Here is a 20622-nt window from a genome sequence, read left to right on the forward strand (position 1 = left end):
TTCCTATGTTCTTGATAATTTTGGTATGGTTTCTTTTATTGGTCAGAGTATTTAGTACAGGAGTTGGGAGGTCATGTTGTGGCTGTACAGGACATTGGTTAGGCCACTTTTAGAATATTGTGTGCAGTTCAGAAAAGCTTTACAAGGATGTTGCCAAGAGAATTTGAGCTATAGGGAGAGGTAGAATAGGCTGGGGCTGTTTTCCCTGGAGCGTCGGAGGCTGAGGGGTGATCTTACAGAGGTTTAAAAAATCATGAGGGGCATGGATAGGACAAATAGAGAAAGTATTTTCCCTGGGGTGGGGGAGTCCAGACCTAGAGGGCACAGGTTTAGGGTGAGAGGGGGAAGATATAAATGAGACCTAAGGGGCAGCGTTTTCATGTAGAGTGTTGTGCTTGTATCCACTAAGTTGCCAGAGGAAATGGTGGAGGCTGGTACAATTGCAACATTTAAGAGGCATCTGGATCGGTGTATAAATAGCTGCAAATGTGTTGCTGGTCAAAGCACAGCAGGCCAGGCAGCATCTCAGGAATAGAGAATTCGACGTTTCGAGCATAAGCCCTTCATCAGGAATAAGAGAGAGAGAGCCAAGCAGGCTAAGATAAAAGGTAGGGAGGAGGGACTAGTCCCTCCTCCCTACCTTTTATCTTAGCCTGCTTGGCTCTCTCTCTCTTATTCCTGATGAAGGGCTTATGCTCGAAACGTCGAATTCTCTATTCCTGAGATGCTGCCTGGCCTGCTGTGCTTTGACCAGCAACACATTTGCAGCTGTGATCTCCAGCATCTGCAGACCTCATTTTTTACTCGGTGTATAAATAGGAAGAGTTTAGAGGGATACGGGCTGGATGCTGGCAGTTTGGACTCGATTGGGTTTTGATATCGGGTCAGCGTGGACGAGTTGAACCAAGGGATCTGATTCCATGTTGTACATCTCTATGACTGCAAGCGCATTTCAGACGTTGCTGTCAAAAAAAAAGTCACTTGAGTAGGTTTTGGTGTTCTCTGAAACGTTCCGCAGGGGAAGGTCCCCGTCCGGAAAGACCACTCCTTCCACGACTCCCTCGTTAGGTCCACACCCCCCACCAACCCAACCTCCACTCCCGGCACCTTCCCCTGCAACCGCAAGAAATGCAAAACTTACGCCCACACCTCACTTCCCTCCAAGGCCCAAGGGATCCTTCCATATCCCTCACAAATTCACCTGCACCTCCACACACATCATTTACTGCATCCGCTGCACCCGATGTGGCCTCCTCTACATTGGGGAGACAGGCCGCCTACTTGCGGAATGTTTCAGAGAACACCTCTGGGACACCCGCACCAACCAACCCAACCACCCCGTGGCTGAACACTTTAACTCCCCCTCCCACTCCGCCAAGGACTTGCAGGTCCTTGGCCTCCTCCATCGCCAGACCATGGCAACATGACGCCTGGAGGAAGAGCACCTCATCTTCCGCCTGGGAACCCTCCAACTACAAGGGATGAATACAGATTTCTCCAGCTTCCTTATTTCCCCTCCCCCCACCTTGTCTCAGTCCCAACCTTCGGACTCAGCGCCACCTTCTTGACCTCAATCTTCTTCCCGACCTCTCTGCCCCACCCCCTCTCCAGCCTATCACCCTCACCTTAACCTCCTTCCACCTATCGCATTCCCAACGCCCCTCCCCCAAGTCCCTCCCTACCTTTTATCTTAGCCTGCTTGGCACACCCTCCTCATTCCTGAACAAGGGCTTATGGTAGACATTGGTCGAGACCCTACATGAATTTAAACTCCTATCTCAAATCTGCCAACATTAATGCAAAAGAAAGAGTTCATTAGAACAGAAGTTCACAGGCCTGAAACATCAATTCTGTTTCTTCACAAATATTGTAAGGCCTGCTGAGTATTTCCGTTATTTTCTGTTTTTTTTCCCTCTTTTCTTTTTTTTAAGGAGAACAACCCCAACTTTCCCTGTCTTTCCACGTAAATGAAATCCTCATCCCTGGATCTATTTTAAATAAACTTTTCTGCAGCCTCTGTAGTTGGCTTCAAAGTATTGCTAAATTTCAGAGATGAATGTAGTCTACTTGAGGTCAAACCTGTCAAGTAAGATGCTGAAAATCTCAAAGAGAACACAAAATGCTGGAAGGCCTCACCAGGTATGGCAACATTTGGAGAGAGTAAATGAATTAATAGAGTCATAAAATGTACAGCATGGAAACAGACCCTTCGGTCCAACCTGTCCATGCCGACCAGCTATCCCAACCCAATCTAGTCCTACCTGCCAGCACCTGGCTCATATCCCTCCAAACCCTTCCTATTAATATACCCATCCAGGTGTCTCTTAAATGTTGCAATTGTACCAGCCTCCACCACTTCCTCTGGCAGCTCATTCCATACACGTACCACCCTCTGCGTGAAAAAGTTGCCCCTCAGGTCTCTTTTTTTATCTTTCCCCTCTCACCCTAAACCTATGCTGTCTAGTTCTGGACTCCCCGACCCCAGGGAAAAGACTTTGCCTGTTTATCCTATCTCTGCGCCTCATAGTTTTGTAAACCTCTGTACGGTCATCCCTCAGCCTCCGACGCTCCAGGAAAAGCAGCCCCAGTTTGTTCAGCCTCTCCCTGTAGATCAAATCCTCCAACCCTGGCAACATCCTTGTAAATCTTTTCTGAACCCTTTCAAATTTCACAACATCTTTCCAATAGGAAGGAGACCAGAATTGCACGCAATGTTCCAAAAGTTTTGCATCCAATATTACTGTACCTCAGAACCGAAACATGCTGAAAAATGATTGATTGAGAGGGTGTCCTGAACATAAGCAAGGGAATGATAATGGTGCTAAACAAAGAATAAAGATATAAAATAGATGTGAATAAAGTTGTGAAAAGGAGGAAATGAGCTGGTCTGACCTGTATGTGACTCTGGATCTGCAGGTTGACTCTTAATTGGGCCTCTGGGAAATTATGGATGGTCAGTCAGTGTTCGCATAGCCACTGCTATCCATAGCCCATGAACAAATATAAAACAAATCTTTATGCAGTTCTTTCCAGACCACAACCACTCACTGCAATATTTTTGTTCTATCTCTATTGCCACTTTAAATCTGTTGCGTCTTGTTGTTCTTGTCACCAGTGGAAACAATGTTTTCCCCATTGACTTTGTCCAGATCCTCATGAATTTCAATACCTCTGGCAATTCTCCTCTTGGCCTTTAGTTTTCCAAAAAAAAGTCCTAACTTCTTGTCCTCAACCAATTTGATTTTTCATCTCTGGAGCTGTCCTCTAAATCTCTTCATCATTTCACAACTTTCCAAAATTGTGGTGCCCAGAGCTGGACTCTGTACTCCAGCTGAGACAGAACAAGTGTCTTACTCAAATGTAAGTTCATCATACCTCATCATTCTTGAGTTTGAAACATTAGTTCTGCTTTTCTCCACAGATGCTGCTGAACCTAGTGAGAATGTAGTGTTTTCTGTTATTAGTTCAGATGTCCAGCATCTCCTGTACTTTTGACTTTGCGTAATTTGAAAATAAACTATTCGAGAGACAATTTGTTTTAGCTTTGTACTGTCAATAATGTGAGAAGTTCCACCATAATGGGTGTGCCATTGTCTTCTCTTGCAGTTCGCTCTTTCGGAACAGAGGATAGGCCTACGGACAGGCCAATACCACCTCGCGATGAAGTATTCGAGTACATCATATTCCGGGGCAGTGATATCAAAGATCTCACTGTGTGTGAGCCACCAAAGCCTCAGTGTTCTCTGCCTCAGGATCCTGCTATTGTTCAGGTGAGTTAAGGTGACCAGTGGGGAAGATGGCTGCTGCTGTGTTGGAGATTGAGATCACTGATCTCTGGTAAGCTGGTGAGTGACTTACTATTGCTTGGGATTTCTGTTCCCAGTGGCTGTCTAGTTTCCCCCACTGAAAAAAAACTTTGCAGTTTACGGAGTACAGGAATGGACTGGCTGTGATGCTGTTTTGATCAAATCAACCAATCAGCTACTTTTATTAAAGTAAAACAAAGAACTGAGAGAATGTTGGAAATCTGAAACAAAAACAGAAATTGTTGGCAAAATTCAGCAAGTTTGGCAGCATTATGAAGAAAAAGTAGAGTTAACATTTTGGATCCAGTGGCCAGCTTCTTTTGTTTGCCCAAATGAGAATAGTGATGCCTGCAATCGATGCTCGTAATGTACCCAGCAAAGATTTGATTGCTTGAAGGTAAGGATGAATTGGTTGTTCTAGTTTTTGCCTTTGCAGTGAGAGTCAAGTGGCAAGTGATGGCTGTTCCAACGTAGCTTGTATCACAGGCACGCCCTTCTCTCTCCTTGTCACGACAGGCACGTTAACCTCCCCCATTGGGCCCTGTAAGCAATCTTTCGTCAATGTCTGCACTGTGTTTTGCAGACAGGAATGATGAAGGACTTTTACCCGAAACATCGATTTTTCCTGCTTCTCAGATGCTGCCTGACATGCTGTGCTTTTCCAGCACCACTCTAACCTTAACTCTGATCTCCAGCATCGGCAGCACCCACTTCGGCTTTCATACAATTAGGTGTCTTGATTTGTGGAGGCATAAGTTTGGAAATTCACCCTCAAGAATTAAGGTGGGCAAAAAATGCTTAAAATGTTTCAGCAAACATTGTGAAAAACTGGTCTGATATACTTGCGATCAGATATATTACGTACTGTCAAGCTAATCTGCATTCCTCTGAGATTAAATCTAGTCATTTCCATTCTCTGTAGTTTCATTTAATGGGGATGTTATGCATCACTGCGGAATGTTATTTGCACAGATCAGGAGCTCATCAGTGCCATCTTGAGGCACCATTGGATGCAGCATCAGTGCAGTTCAGGGGTAAACATGGTCAAATCTTGTTAAATCTTGTGAATTTCTTAAATGTAATAACTATTTTTGAAGTTTGTACCCTTTAATGATGTCCCTTAATCTTGTTAAATGCTGTGGACGTTCCCTTTAAATACAATTGCATCTCAAGTATGCTATATGAAATTGCACAGATCTTTACCTCGGATATGGAAATTAAGTCTCCCAAGTTCATTAACTGATTTGGACTTTGGACTTTCTAACAGCATAAATGTTGAGATGTTTGCACTTATTAACTAACCACTTTACTTAATATCTATTATGTCATCCCCTCAGACTGTGTATATGTAGAGTTTCAGACTGTACCTTCACTGTTCTTTCTAATGGTTATGTGTGGTGACTGATATTGGCTGAGATTGTGGCAGATTTACTAACTTAGAAGTAAAAAATAGTTCATTTGGCCCATTGTTTAGATAGTCACAAATAAATCCAAATGGGAATTCAGAACATACTTCTCCCAGTGCTAAGAATGTGGAGCTCACTACTGTGAAGAATATTTAATGTGAACCGTAGAGATATATTTAAGTGGAAGCTAAAAAGGCTTCTGAGGGAGAAATGAATGGCTGGTTATAATGGGAGGTTTACATGAGAAATTTAAAGGAGGCAAGTTGAAAGAAGTGTAAACATTAGCCGAGATTGGTTGGACTTAATGACCTGTTTCTATGCTCTGTAGCCAATCTACTCAGTCCATGTGTCAGCTTGAATACAACACTGATTTCATTTTAATGCCATTTTCCATCTTAGTCCATAAGACCATAAGACATAGGAGTGGACCCCCTCTAATTCTAAGGCTGTGTCCACGGGTCCTAGTCTCCTCGCCTAATGGAAACAATTTCCTAGCGTCCACCCTTTCCAAGCCATGTATTATCTTGTACGTCTCTATTAAGTCTCCCCATAATCTTCTAAACTCCAATGAATACAATCCCAGGATCCTCAGCCGTTCCTGGTATGTTAGACCAACCATTCCAGGGATCGTCCGTGTGAATCTCCGCTGGACACGTTCCAGTGCCAGTATGTCCTTCCTGAGGTGTGGGGACCAAAACTGGACACAGTACTCCAAATGGGGCCTAACCAGAGCTTTATAAAGTCTTCAGTAGCACAACGGTGCTTTTATATTCCAACCCTCTTGAGATAAGTGACAACATTGTATTCGCTTTCTTAATCACAGACTCAACCTGCATGTTTACCTTTAGACAATCCTCGACTAGCACTCCCAGATCCCTTTGTACTTTGGCTTTACTAATTTTCTCACCGTTTAGAAAGTAGTCTATGCTTTTATTCTTTTTGCCAAAGTGCAAGACCTCACATTTGCTCACGTTGAATTCCATCAACCATTTCCTGGACCACTCTCCCAAACTGTCTAGATCCTTCTGCAGCCTCCCCACTTCCTCAGTATTACCTGCCTGTCCACCTAACTTCGTATCATCTGCAAACTTCGCTAGAATGCCCCCAGTCCCTTCATCCAAATCATTAATATATAATGTGAACAGCTGTGGCCCCAACACTGAACCCTGCGGGACACCGCTCGTCACCGGCTGCCATTCCGAAAAAGAACCTTTTATCCCAACTCTCTGCCTTCTGTCAGACAGCCAATCCTCAATCCATCCCAGCAGCTCACTTCAAACACCATGGGCCCTCACCTTGCTCAGCAGCCTCCCATATGGCACCTTATCAAAGGCCTTTTGAAAGTCTAGATAGACCACATCCACTAGGTTTCCCTAGTCTAACCTACTTGTCACCTCTTCAAAGAATTCCAACAGGTTTGTCAGGCATGACCTCCCCTTACTAAGTCCATTGCTCTATGTCCAGGTTATTCTTTAACTCTCCCACTGAAGGTCTCTGTCTTTTTAAATAGTTTGCCTTAACTAATGAACAAACTAAACAAAAAAAAGACCTGGTACAGAGAGAGTGACGCAAGCAAGAGACTGAGGGGGGCTTGTTGGAGGAGAACATGTAACTCTAGCATTCCCCAGAATCTGTTGCCCTTCTTCTACATTGTAGTGGTCATGGGTTTGAAAAGTGCTGTAAAAGGAACTGTGTTGACTCTTTGCAGTGCATCTTGTGGATGCTACACAATACTGTTATTGAGCATTAGTATTGATAGAGTGAATGATTATTGATTTGTACCAGTCGAGTCGGATGCTTTTGGCTGGCTCGTGTCAAGCTTCTTGAGTTGTTTGTTGGAGGATTTTCTTCTCTGTCATACCTTCAGTTGGTGAGTTCCGGCACCCATCACTCTCTAATCGCTCTCCAAATTACTGTGTCCCTTAGTTATTGACTATTCGACATCTGTTTATCTGAAGGAGACCAGAAGCCTATCTTCATTCAGTTTTGGACATAAATGAAATGAAAAATAACAAACGCATTATTCCTAACTCAAGAAGATGCTTTTCATGTGTTCCCAGGTCATTATCCAGCTAAGTGCTCCCACCTTAATTACATTCATACTTATTTCAGTAACATCCCTTTGCCAAAGGAAACGGGCCTTTCTTATAGACTTAACTTAGATATCTTCCTATTTTATACAGCTCTTTGTTCTGGGTAAAAAAAAATGAGCCTACACAATTTTTCTTCATAGCTAAAGCTCTATGTGGCAGCATTCTCTCAAATTTCCCTTCTATTCTGACCAGTGTGATCATATCTTTCTTGTAAGGCATGCAGTACTTGGTGGGGAGTTGTTTTTGAGACTGAAGGCCTGTAAGCAGTGGAGTGCCACAAGGATCGGTGCTGGGTCCTGTACTTCTTGTCATTTACATAAATGACTTGGATATGAATATAGTAAGTAAGTTTGCAGGTGACACCAAAATTGGAGGTGTAGTGGACAGCGAAGAAGGTTACTTCACATCACAACAACATCTTGATCAGATGGTCCAGTGGGCTGAGGAGGGGCAGATGGAGTTTAATTTAGATAAATGCAAGGTGCTGCATTTTGGGAAAGCAAATCTTAGCAGGACTTATACACTTAATGGTAAGGTCCTAGGGAGTGTTGCTGAACAAAGAGACCTGGGAGTGCAGGTTCATAGTTCCTTTAAAGTAGAGTCACAGGTAAATAGGATAGTGAAGAAGGCGTTTAGTATGCTTTTCTTTTATTGGTCAGAGCATTGAGTACAGGAGTTGGGAGGTCATGTTGCATCTGTACAGGACATTGGTTTGGCCACTTTTGGATGGTTTGCATGCAGTTCTGGTCTCTTTGCTATTGGAAAGATGTTGTGAAATTTGTAAATCTTTTTTGAACCTTTTCAAGGATGTTGCTAGGGTTGCAGGATTTGAGCTATAGGGAAGGCTGTTTTTCCTGGAGCATCGAAGGCTGAGGGATGACCTCATAGAGGTTAATTAAATCATGAGGGACATGGATAGGATACATAGACATGGTCTTTTCCCTGGGGTGGGTGAGTCCAAAACTCAAGGGCATAAGTTTAAGGTGAGAGGGGAAACATATAAAAGGGACCTAAGGGACAACTTTTTCACACAGAGCACGGTGCATGTATGGAATGACTTGCCAGAGGAAGTGATGGAGGCTGGTACAATTGCAATATTTAAAAGGTATATGAATAGGAATGGTTAGAGGTATATGGGCCAAGTGCTGTCAAGTGGGAATAGATTAGGTTGGGATATCTGGTCGGCATGGACAGTTTCCGTGCTGTACATCTCTATGACTCTATAACTGAGGCCGAATGAATGTTTTTTTTATATCAGAAACTTATATTTCACTCCCCTGACAAATGCTGCCAGACATGCTGAGTTTTTCCCAGCACTTCTGTGTTAATTTCACCTCTTATCATCTGTGTTTTTGTTATAATGTTTTATACAGTTTTAATAAAACCATCTTACACTTTGTCTCTTTTATTTACTGATGTCATGAGTAATCTTGAATGTCAACTTCTCCAACCTTCAGGGATCTAAGAACATGAGCTCCAGAGCTCCTCTGTTCCTCTGAACTGCTCTAATTCTGAACATTTCATGTGCATTCCCTTGTCTTGTTTATCCTCAAATGAACTAATCTACACTTCTTCAGATTGACTTAACATTGTCACTTTCCTATGCATCTCACAAGTCATTAATACCTTTTTGCAGTCTGTATTTTGTATTGTTTTCAAGCTTCTTGATCACCTCCCTTACTTTTAAGCCAGTCATTGCTTTTACCACGCTCACACAAGACCTAGCATTGAATTTTGTGTCACAGACGTAACAGTCACAAATCACTCTTTGTCTATTACATTTGCCTTCTAACACTGAACGTTTGGAATCAACTTTGTGCTCCCTGTTAGATCCTGTGAGCATTGACTTTGTGACCAGTTTGCAACGTAGGATGCTGTCAGAAACCTTGCGAAAATCGTTATAGACCTCATTAAATGTAAGGTCCTCTTTGCTTCCCCAAGAGATTCATTTGTTATTCAGACACAACCATTCCTTGACAGATTTGTGCTAAATGTCCTTGTTAATCTACACTTGTCTAAATGACTTTTTTTTTTGCTCTTCAGAACAAAAGCTTCCTCACTGAGAAAACTACTTGGCCGTGAAATAATTGAACGTGGCGGAGGAGAGTGGAATGTGCCAGCTGCAAAATGATTCTTCAGCACTCCATGGCTGTAATACTACATTTTTGTTTCTTTGCCTTCACAGTCTTCACTTGGCTCATCCTCAAGCTCTTCTTTCCAATCTGTGGGTTCCTATCCACCGTTCAGCAGAATGCCAGCATATAGCCAGTTTGGGCCAAGCCCGCTAGTGACGCAGCAATACAATGCAGTTGGTGTTGGTAAGTTTTATTTTGTAGCAAGTTAGTAAATGCAAGTGTCATCCACATTAGAAATGGTTCCACCCACTGCTGCTGCTTCCTCCAGCATGGCACAAGGGAAATTCTGCATTTTCAAGGCCATTTTCCTTTTTCAAACCTTAGGTCAGATGTATCTGCTCAGTTAGATGTACAAGATCTATTGGGTAAAAAATGAGGTCTGCAGATGCTGGAGATCACAGCTGAAAATGTGTTGCTGGTTAAAGCACAGCAGGTTAGGCAGCATCCAAGGAACAGGAAATTCGACGTTTCGGGCCAGAGCCCTTCATCAGGAATTCCTGATGAAGGGCTCTGGCCCGAAACGTCAAATTTCCTGTTCCTTATTCTCAGCAAGGGGCCTAGCAATCATTTTCCTAGTTTCCCACAAAGTTCTAGGTTACACCTGATCAAGTCCTGGGGAATTTATTCACCTCTGTGCGTTTGTCGATGTCCAGCACCACACCACTGGAATGTGGGCATTTTTCAAGATGTTGCTGTTTATTTCTGCACGTTCTGTATCTTCCATTTTCTTGCCCACAGTAAACATTGATGAAAAATACTCATTCAGTATCTTCCCCATCTCCTGCAGTTCCACACATAGGCTGCCTTCTGATTTTTGAGGGGTCCTATTCTCTCCCGAGTTACCCTTTTGTCCTTAATGTATTTGTAGAATCTCTTTGGATTCTCCTTAGCCCTTTTTGCCAAAGCTATCTCATGTCCCCTTTTTGCTTTCCGGCTATCTCTCTCAAGTTTACTCCAACTGCCTTTATATTGTTCTAGAGAATCACTCGATTTCTGCTGACTGTACCTGACGTATGCTTCCTCCTTACTGTTGACCAAAACCTCAATTTCTATAGTCACCCAGCATTCCCTCCGCCTTCCAGCCTTGCATTTCACCCTAACAGGAACATTCTAGACTATCATTGTCTCATTTTTGAAGGCTTACCATTTTCCAGCTGTCCTTTTATCTCCGAATATCCACTCTCAATCAACTTTTTAAAGTTCTTGGCTAACACCATCAAAATTGGCCTTCCTCCAATTTAGGAAATTAACTTTTAGATTCAGTATATCCTTTAGCATCACTATTTTAAAACAACAGAATTATGGTCACTGGACCCAAGATGCTCCCCCACTAATACCTCAGTCACCTGCCCTGCCTTATTTCCCAAGAGTAGGTCAAGTTTTTTTTACCTTACCTTGTAGGTATATCCATTTACTGAATCAAATTTTCTTGTACACGCTTAACAAACTCCTCCTCATCAAGCCCTTAACACCATAGCAATCCCAGTCTATGTTTGGAAAGTTAAAATCCCCTACCATAACCACCCTTTTATTCTTCAGGTAACTGAGATCTCCTTAGCAATTTGTTTCTCAATTTCCTGCTGACTCTTGTTTTGCGGGGGGTCTATAATACAACCCAATAAGGTGATCATCCCTATCTTATTTCTCAGTTCCACCCAAATAACTTCCCTGGGTGTATTCCCAGGAATATCTTCCCTAAATAGAGCCATATTGTTATCCCTAATCAAAATCCCCAGTCCCCCTTCTCTCTCCCCCTCCTTTCGATCCTTCCTATAGCATCTATACTGAAACATAAATCTGCCAGCCCATCCGTGAGCCATGCCTCCGTCATTGCTATGATATCTCAATCCCACATTTCTAACCATGTCCTGAGTTCATCTGCCTTCCCTGTTAGCCTCACATTGAAATTAATGAAGTTTAATTTATCACACCTAATTTGTTCTCTACTTCGTTCCTACCTGCCTTGTCTGTTTGACTTACTCATTTACCCAACTATACCAGGCTCAGACTGACCTTCTTTGTGACTATCTCCCTGGGTCCCCTCCCTTCCCCCTACTAGTTTAATTCCTCCCAAGCAGTTCTAGTAAATCTCCTCGCCTGTATATTAGTCCCCTTCCAATTCAGGCTTATGCCCGAAACGTCGAATTTCCTATTCCTTGGATGCTGCCTAACCTGCTGTGCTTTAACCAGCAACACATTTTCAGCTACAAGATCTATTGACATTATTTGAAGAGCAGGCATGTTCTGCTGTTATCTCTTGGTTGGCATCGCCAAAAGCAGATCATGTATTTTGTTTTTGTCAGGGAGCTATTGTGTACAGATTGACTGAAATGACCCTTCTTGAAAAAAATAATTTATTGGTGGTAACATTTTAAGTTTGCTCAGCATGCTATAAGTGGTATATGAATGCCAATGCCATCATTTTTACCAGCAACATTGTAACTGATGCCATTGAACAGGTCCAAGCATATGTTGTGTGAAATTTTGCTTTAGACTCATTGAGGGTGGTACAGTGGTTAGTACTGCTGCATCACAGCGCCAGAGACCCGGGTTCAGTCCCACCTCAGGCAACTGTCTGTGTGGAGTTTGCACATTCTCCCCATGTCTGCGTGGGTTTCCTCTGGGTGCTCCGGTTTCCTCCCACAGTCCAAAAGATGTGCAGGTTAGGTGAATTGGCCATGCTAAATTGTCCGTAGTGTTAGGTGAATAGGTAAATGTAGGGGAATGGGTCTGGGTGGGTTGCTTTCGGAGGGTCGGTGTGAACTTGTTGGGCCGAGGGGCCTGTTTCCACACTAAGTAATCTAAATGTAAGTAATCGAAGAGTCCTAGAGATGTACAGCACGGAAACGGACTCTTCGGTCGAACTGTTCACGCCAACCAGATATCCCCACCCAATCTATTCCCACCTGCCAGCACCCGGCCTGTATCCCTCCAAACCCTTCCTATTCATATACCCATCCAAAAGCTTCTTAAATGTTGCAATTGTACCAGCCTCAACCACGTCCTCTGGCAGCTCATTCCATACACGTACCACCCTCTGCGTGAAAAAGTTGCCTCTTAAATCTCTTTTATATCTTTCCCCTCTCACCCTTAACCTATGCCCTCTAGTTCTGGACTCCCCAACCCCAGGGAAAAGAATTTGCCTTTTTATCCTATCCATACCCCTCATAATTTTGTAAACCTCTATAAGGTCACCCCTGAGCCTCTGATGCTCCAGGGAAAACAGCCCCAGCCTGTTCGGCTTCTGCTGAAAGCTCAGATCCTCCAATCCTGGCAACATCCTTGTAAATCTTTTCTGAACCCTTTCAAGTTTCACAACATCTTTCCGATACGAAGAAAATCAGAATTGCACGCAATATTCCAACAGTGGCCTAACCAATGTCCTGTACAGCTGCAACATGACCTCCCAACTCCTGTACTCAGTACTCTGACCAATGAAGGAAAGCATACCAAACACCTTCTTCACTATCCTAACTACCTGCGACTCCACTTTCAAGGAGCTATGAACCTGCACTCCAAGGTCTCTTTGTTCAGCAACACTCTCTAGGACCTTCCCATTAAGTGTATAAGTCCTGCTAAGATTTGCTTTCCCAAAATGCAGCACCTCACATTTATCTGAATTAAACTCCATCTGCCACTTCTCAGCTCATTGGCCCATCCTGTTGTAATCTGAGGTAACCCTCTTCGCTGTCCACTACACCTCCAATTTTGGTGTCATCTGCAAACTTACTAACTGTACCTCTTTTGCTCGCATCCAAATCATTTCTGTAAATGACAAAAAGTAGAGGACCCAGCACCGATTCTTGTGGCACTCCACTGGTCACAGGCCTCCAGTCTGAAAAACAACCCTCCACCACCACCCTCTGTCTTCTACCTTTCAGCCAGTTCTGTATCCAAATGGCTAGTTCTCCCTGTATTCCTTGAGATCTAACCTTGCTAATCTGTCTCCCATGGGAAACCTTGTCGAACGCCTTACTGAAGTCCATATAGATCACATCTACTGCTCTGCCTTCATCGATCCTCTTTGTTACTTCTTCAAAAATACTCAATCAATTTTGTGAGACATGATTTCCCACGCACAAAGCCATGTTGAGTATCCCAAATCAGTCCTTGCCTTTCCAAAAATATGTACATCCTGTCCCTCAGGAATCCCTCCAACAACTTGCCCACCACCGAGGTCAGGCTCACCGGTCTATAGTTCCCAGGCTTGTCTTTACTGCCCTTCTTAAACAGTGGCACCACGTTTGCCAACTCCAGTCTTCCGGCACCTCACCTGTGACTATCGATGTTAGAAATATCTCAGCAAGAGGCCCAGCAATCACTTCTCTAGCGTCCCATAGCGTTCTCTGGTACACCTGATCTCGTCCTGGGGATTTATCTACCTTTAACCGTTTCAAGACATTCAGCACTTCCTCTTCTGTAATCTGGACATTTTGCGAGATGTCACCATCTGTTTCCATGCAGTCTATATCTTCCAAATCCTTTTCCACAGTAAGTACTGATGCAAAATATTCGTTTAGTATCTCCCCCATTTTCTGTGGCTCCACACTAAGGCTGCCTTGCTGATCTTTGAGGGGCCCTATTCTCCACCTAGTCACCCTTTTGTCCTTAATATATTTGTTAAAACCCTTTGGATTCTCCTTAATTCTATTTACCAAAGCTATCTCATGTCCCCATCTTGCCCTCCCGATTTCCCTCTTAACTATACTCCTACTTTCTTTATACTCTTCTAAGGATTCATTGGATCTATCCTGTCTATACCTGACATATGCTTCCTTCTTTTTCTTAACCAAACCCTCCATTTCTTTAGTCATCCAGCATTCCCTATGCCTACCAGCCTTCCCTTTCACCCTAATAGGAATATACTTTCTCTGGATTCTTGTTATCTCATTTCTGAAGTCTTCCCATTTTCCAGCCATCCCTTGACCTGCGAACATCTGTCTTCAATCAGCTTTCGCAAGTTCTGGCCTAATACCGTCAAAATTGGCCTTTCTTCAATTTAGAAGTTCAACTTTTAGATCTGGTCTATCCTTTTCCATCACTATTTTAAAACGAATAGAATTATGGTCGCTGGCCCCAAAGTGCTCCCTCACTGACACCTCAGTCACCTGCCCTGCCTTATTTCCCAAGAGTAGGTCAAGTTTTGCACCTTCTCTAGTAGGTACATCCACATACTGAATCAGAAAATTGTCTTGTACTCACTTAAGAAATATCTCTCCATCTAAACCTTTAACACTATGGCAGTCCCAGTCGATATTTGGAAAGTTAAAATCCCCTATCATAACTACCCTATTATTAGAGATAGCTGAGATCTCCTTACAAGTTTATTTCTCAATTTCCCTCTGACTATTAGGGAGCCTATAATACAATCCCAATAAGGTGATCATCCTTTTCTTATTTCTCAGTTCCACCCAAATAACTTCCCTGGATATATTTCCGGGAATATCCTCCCTCAGCACAGCTGTAATGCTATCCATTATCAAGAACACCACTCCCCCTCCTCTCTTGCCTCCCTTCCTATCCTTCCTGTAGCATTTGTATCCTGGAACATTAGGCCTCCGGCCCTGCCCATCCCAGAGCCATGCTTCTATAATTGCTATGATATCCCAGTCCCATGTTCCTAACCATGCCCTGAGTTCATCTGCCTTCCCTGTTCGGCCCCTTGCATTGAAATAAATGCAGTTTAATTTATTAGTTATAACCTTGTCCCTGACTGCTTGACTCACTTCTGTTCTCAGCTGTACCCGTCTCAGGTCAATCTCTTTCCTCACTATCTCCCTGGGGTTTTTCTGTATATTAGATTAGATTAGATTAGACTAGACTTACAGTTTGGAAACAGGCCCTTCGGCCCAACAAGTCCACACCAACCCACCGAAGCGCAACCCACTCATACCCCTACATTTACCCCTTACCTAGCACTATGGACAATTTAGCAGGGCCAATTCACCTGACCCGCACATCTTTGGACTGTGGGAGGAAACCGGAGCACCCGGAGGAAATCCACGCAGACACTGGGAGAACGTGCAAACTCCACACAGTCAGTTGCCTGAGTTGGGAATTGAACCCGGGTCTCAGGCGCTGTGAGGCAGCAGTGCTAACCGCTGTGCCACCATGCCGCCCACAAATTTCTTTATTGTTACAATAAAGAAATGGTCATAGTTATCTCCCTCTGGACAATAATTTCATTTACATTATTGAAGTTGCGTAATGAATTGAGCTGAGATTTATCAGCACTTGTTGAGAATGCGGTTTGGAAAACGAGATACGTTGATTTCAATATGTTAACTGTTGAAGATTTGTGGTTTTCCCTTAGTATAGGAAATCTTTTTGTTCTTTCCCTTATTGTTCTGTAGGATGCAGCAAGGTCAGTACTTGCTGCTCAGCTAGAATTACTCTTGAACTGAATGCCTTGCTCGGCAATTGTGCAGTGTATTTAAGTGTCAACCACGTGGAAACCTGACCAGTAAGGATGACCAGTTTCCAGCCCTGAAGAAAATTAATGAGTTAGTTGGGTTTTTACAATGTGATCATTTCATGGCACCATTAATGCAATTAACTTTTGTTTCCACATTTTTATTCGTTGAATATAAAGTTCACCAGCTGTCACAGTGAGATTCAAACAGTATGCCCAATGAGCCTTGCCCTGTTGATTAGTAAATGAGTAATATTGCCCCCATTCCACCATTTTTCTCAAATACATTTCCATGCAAACGAAACAAATTAATTAAAGACCAGATAATTAACTGAAAGAGTTAATATATTTTTATGGCTTAGTACCATCTCTGTAATGCATGTGATGCACGTTCATCCAACACATGCTAATTATCACCAGCATTGTCCAGGAAGTAGTCCCAGTCTTCTAGAGTTTAACTGTTCTTCATTTTTTGAACTGCTGTAAAATAGCCTTATTGTCACCCACTATTGATGCTGTCCAGGGATTCTTCAGCCCTTGGCTTCAGTTGCAAACTTTGAACATTAATTCAGCAATTATAGCAATGAAATGGTCTTCATCCTAATTTGGCATCATTGGTGGCCCCCAATTTATAAACTTATGTATCTTTATACTTAAAAACAAAATTCCACGTTAATAATATTTATTTTAAAGATCCGATATGTAAATATTTACTCATACTTCTGGCTATTTTGTGCTGTATTGTGTTCCAACTTATATCCAAATTTACTTTGGACTGTTCTCTGGAATGGAACCTGGAGATTACTTGTGTGTGAGTAGTTATCACAGGAGTTGTCATATGAAATTGCAATGCCATCTGCTCTGCAACTTCCTGAAGTGTAATCTGGTATTTTTAAGGTAGATCATCTCAAGTCTCAAGTGGAATTTGTGATGATCTGAAGGATCCTAGGTGGAAAATCCCAACTGGACTTGACTGTGATGTCTTCACATGGGTGGCACGTTGGCACAGTGGTTAGCACTGTTGCCCCACAGCAGGGACCTGGATTCAATTCCTGCCTCGGGCAACTGTCTGTGTGGAGTTTGCACGTTCTCCCTGTGTCTGCGTGCATTTCCTCCGGGTGCTCCAGTTTCCTCCTACAGTCCAAAGCTGTGCAGATTAGGTGAATTGGCCATGCTAAATTGCCCATAGTGTTAGGTGGATTAGTCAGGGGTAAATAAAGGTCGATGTGGACTTTTTGGGCCAAAGGGCCTGTTTCCACACTGTAGGTATCTAAACATTTGAATAGCAGACCGAATTCACTATTTCAGCCCTGGCTTAAACATTTGTTTGTGTTTCAATAATGAATTTCAGTGTGTTCCCCTATGTAGCAGCCATCTGACCACCTTGGCGATACTTTGTTAAATATTCCCCAAATAGGACTGGAGTTTCAGAGGCAGTCATTTTGACTCAGGTTATTTGGCTCATCAAACCCATGCCGCCTACCTGGAAAGAAATCCAGTCAGTCCCATTCCTTTTAGGACTACTCATCTCTGCTTCCACCACCTTCTTGAGGCAGTGTCTCTCAAGGTCGTTACAACACTAATTTTTTTTTCAAACAGAATCTATATATTCTCTCTGCATCTGAGCAAAGGATCTTGTAGGTTCTTTCATACTGTGTCATCAAGTAATGAGAACAGTTTTTTCTGTGTAATAACATCTCAAATGTCCCACAAATTCCTTTGCCCCAAGGTGCTGCAAAACTCAAAACTTTGCTAATTGTTGCCAGCAGACAGATTTCATGGCAGCGACCTGCTGTCAAATTAAGAATCTGAATTAAAATGTAAATCAGGAAGATGTAAGAATAATCCAATGCCCTATCTCATCTGCGCAATGAATAAACTGTATTGAAAAGCAGAAAATTGTGTGTTGGCAGTCTGAAATATAAACTGGCAATGCTGGAAATAAGTTTTTAGCAGCCTCCATGGAGAGAACGTAATGATTGCTGAATTTTGGATTCTGATAATTTTAGATCCTAATCTAATTATTAATACCAGTGTTATTTCTAATTTTGTTTTTGTATTTTTGTAGCCCATGATATTTGTGCAAATTGATTTAAAATAAATAATAATTAAATGTTCGAATGTCCAAATGATAATGATGGTAACTGGAGAATTTCAAATATATTGTTCGTGGGTCTTTCATTTTTTTGTCGAAATAATCAAGATGGTGGTGCCATCGGTCCTCTGTTATGTAAAAGTGAATCTGTTTTGAAATGACAGGATGTATTAACCTAACAATTTTGTTTCCATTTCTCTTTGCTGTTTCACTGATGTGGCAACCCTTGAAGTTTAATTAAGATTAGATTACTTACAGTGTGGAAACAGGCCCTTCGACCCAACAAGTCCACACCGACCCATTCCCCTCTTCATCTAACACTACGGGCAAGTTAGCATGGCCAATTCACCTAACCTGCACATTTTTTTGGATTGTGGGAGGAAACCGGAGGACCTGGAGAAAACCCACGCAAACACTGGGAGAATGGTCAAACTCCACACACAGGCGGGAATTGAATCCAGGTCTCTGGCGCTGTGAGGCAGCAGTGCTAACCGCTGTGAGGCAGCAGTGCTTGCCACTGTGCCACTGTGCCGCCCATTAAGTAGTTGTTGTTTGTATTGAAACCAAGATGGTGAATACCTACCAAGCCCCTTCACCTTTGAGGCCATCACAGTTAAAAACAAACCATTTCTCATCCATTTACAGGTGTAAATCGACTTTGTAGAAACACCTGGCTAAGCTATTTGTTCCTCACCTCCCCCAGGCCACAAGAGAGACATTACTGCTTTGGCTGAAATTGACTAACTTTGGAATTGAAGCTATGATGCCTCACTTGTGTGGACCAATGAGGCTGCCCTAATTGTAGGGTTCAGCAAATGCACAGGTACCAATTGTAGCAATCTTCCACTCATTTGAGAAATAATTTCTATATTTGGATAAATACATGAATTGGAAAGGTTTGGAGGGATATGGGCCAGGAGTCGGCAAGTGGGGCTGGGTTAGTTTGGGATTAGGTTTGGCATGGACTGGTTAGACTGAAGAATCTGTTTCCATGCTGTATGATTCCATGAACAAGGCTGTTGCAGACACCTCAACTTAGTTGCATGAGGATACAACTATCTTTGATCTCCAGTTTTTAACCCACCTTTTGAAGGTGAATAGTTGTGCAGCAGTTGCCGATTTCTCTTTGGAAATGACCAGTGGGATGGATTCTACGTTGAACAGGGACAAAATAACTTGGTTATATAATTGAAAAACCACCTTCTACAGTAATCTATCAAGGAGGATGATATGATTATTATCTTTAATTCATGCGGAAAACAGCATTTGCATTTTGGTGCATCTCTTCAGAATTTGTGTCTCTCCTGAAATTCCGCAATATTTAGAAAGTTGTTGTTATGGAAGGAAATGAAACACCCTAACCTAAAATCTTTATTTGCAAATAAAGCAGCCTTTTCAGAGGAGTTTGAGACTTGTCAATTTGATGTAGACGAATGATCGCAGTTTGTTAGACTTTGCCTGTGTAACAGCAAGCAAGAAATGGACTTTGGTTTGTGAAATTCAACAATCCCCAAATCTTGTCAAGCCCTGTTTGTGATTTTTCCTGCTAATAATCTAAGTATGATCTTCAGATTGTGTGAGAGATGTTTCAGTTCAAAGATTCAAAACGTGGAATGATATCATTGTCTAGTAGGTGAGGGTTCACATTCCTTGAATCTGGATTTTACTTCTGCAGACAAGTTTTACAGCTTAACAAATAAATCTTAAGAAAGCTTGTCTGTCAAATGGAGGAGTGGTGTTTTGCTTTTTATTGACTGTATTAATAGATTCTAATGTGGCAGTGATGATGGGATCTTTGTAATGTTTTGTCTTTTTTTTAATTCTTCCCTTTGTTTTTGTTATTGGTCACAAACAGGAGGTCCCTCATCATCTTTCAACAGCAACAAAACCAGCTTCGCATCACTTACACAGACCAGCTCACTGGCTTCAACCGTCAAACCTGATACAGGTTCACTGAAATTGCAGTTAGCTTTTCAGGGTAAAGTCTTTAACATATTGAAATTAAAAAGAAAGTAACTGTGAACTTATGTGATGAAAGTACCCATTGAAAAGTTGAGAAAGAGCATCTATTAAAGTTGTTGTATATTTCTAACTCTGTATATTTCCAATTCTATATAATCTCCCCTGCAGGCACTGAAGTGAACATTATAAAAATGCACCAGGACCCCCTGAAGTGATCAGCATACTTTGACCACATTTTGTGCCTGTATGCTTTTTCATGCTGGGCTTTCAAGAGCTGAGCATTCATAACTATTTTGCTCAATGTGGTTCTTGCACACAACAGAGTGGTTGATGTCTTCAGCCACTTCTTTCCATAGTGATCTTGGTGTTGACCCTGATGTCATCTACACCTGTTACTGGGATGATTGGATTGAAATTGGTAATGGGAATCCTGCTTTGACTTATTTTTCTTCTGCCCAACCAAAAGACTCCAAGTGTTAACTGAATATCCCGATTGGAAATGGCTAACAAAATACAAATGCAGGAGCAGATTTAAGAGCTTTTAGGTTTGCAAAGCCTAAGTTAAGTTTGAAACCAGTACACTTAACTATCTAACACATTCCACGAAGCATCCTTGTCAATTTTTTAATGTTCAGCAAGTTAATTTCTTGCAAATGGTTAAGATGGATTGTCTCGATTGCAAATACAATCGAGTTTCCACAACTGTAGTTAAC

The 20622-nt window shown here is 42.4% G+C and overlaps 1 protein-coding gene across 2 annotated transcripts in view; it reads left to right on the forward strand.

Annotated features, from left to right (window-relative positions):
* Positions 1–20622, forward strand: part of LOC132823852 (protein LSM14 homolog A-like) — a 94251-nt gene that overhangs the window by 48789 nt on the left and 24840 nt on the right. For both annotated transcript variants that reach the window (XM_060837916.1, XM_060837917.1), the window contains exons 2-4: positions 3607–3770; positions 9491–9623; positions 19803–19925. In XM_060837916.1, coding sequence (XP_060693899.1) covers positions 3607–3770; positions 9491–9623; positions 19803–19925 — 420 coding nt within the window. The remainder of the gene's footprint in view (positions 1–3606; positions 3771–9490; positions 9624–19802; positions 19926–20622) is intronic.

Source organism: Hemiscyllium ocellatum, chromosome 17 (assembly GCF_020745735.1).
Source record: "Hemiscyllium ocellatum isolate sHemOce1 chromosome 17, sHemOce1.pat.X.cur, whole genome shotgun sequence".
Lineage (NCBI taxonomy): Eukaryota > Metazoa > Chordata > Chondrichthyes > Orectolobiformes > Hemiscylliidae > Hemiscyllium > Hemiscyllium ocellatum.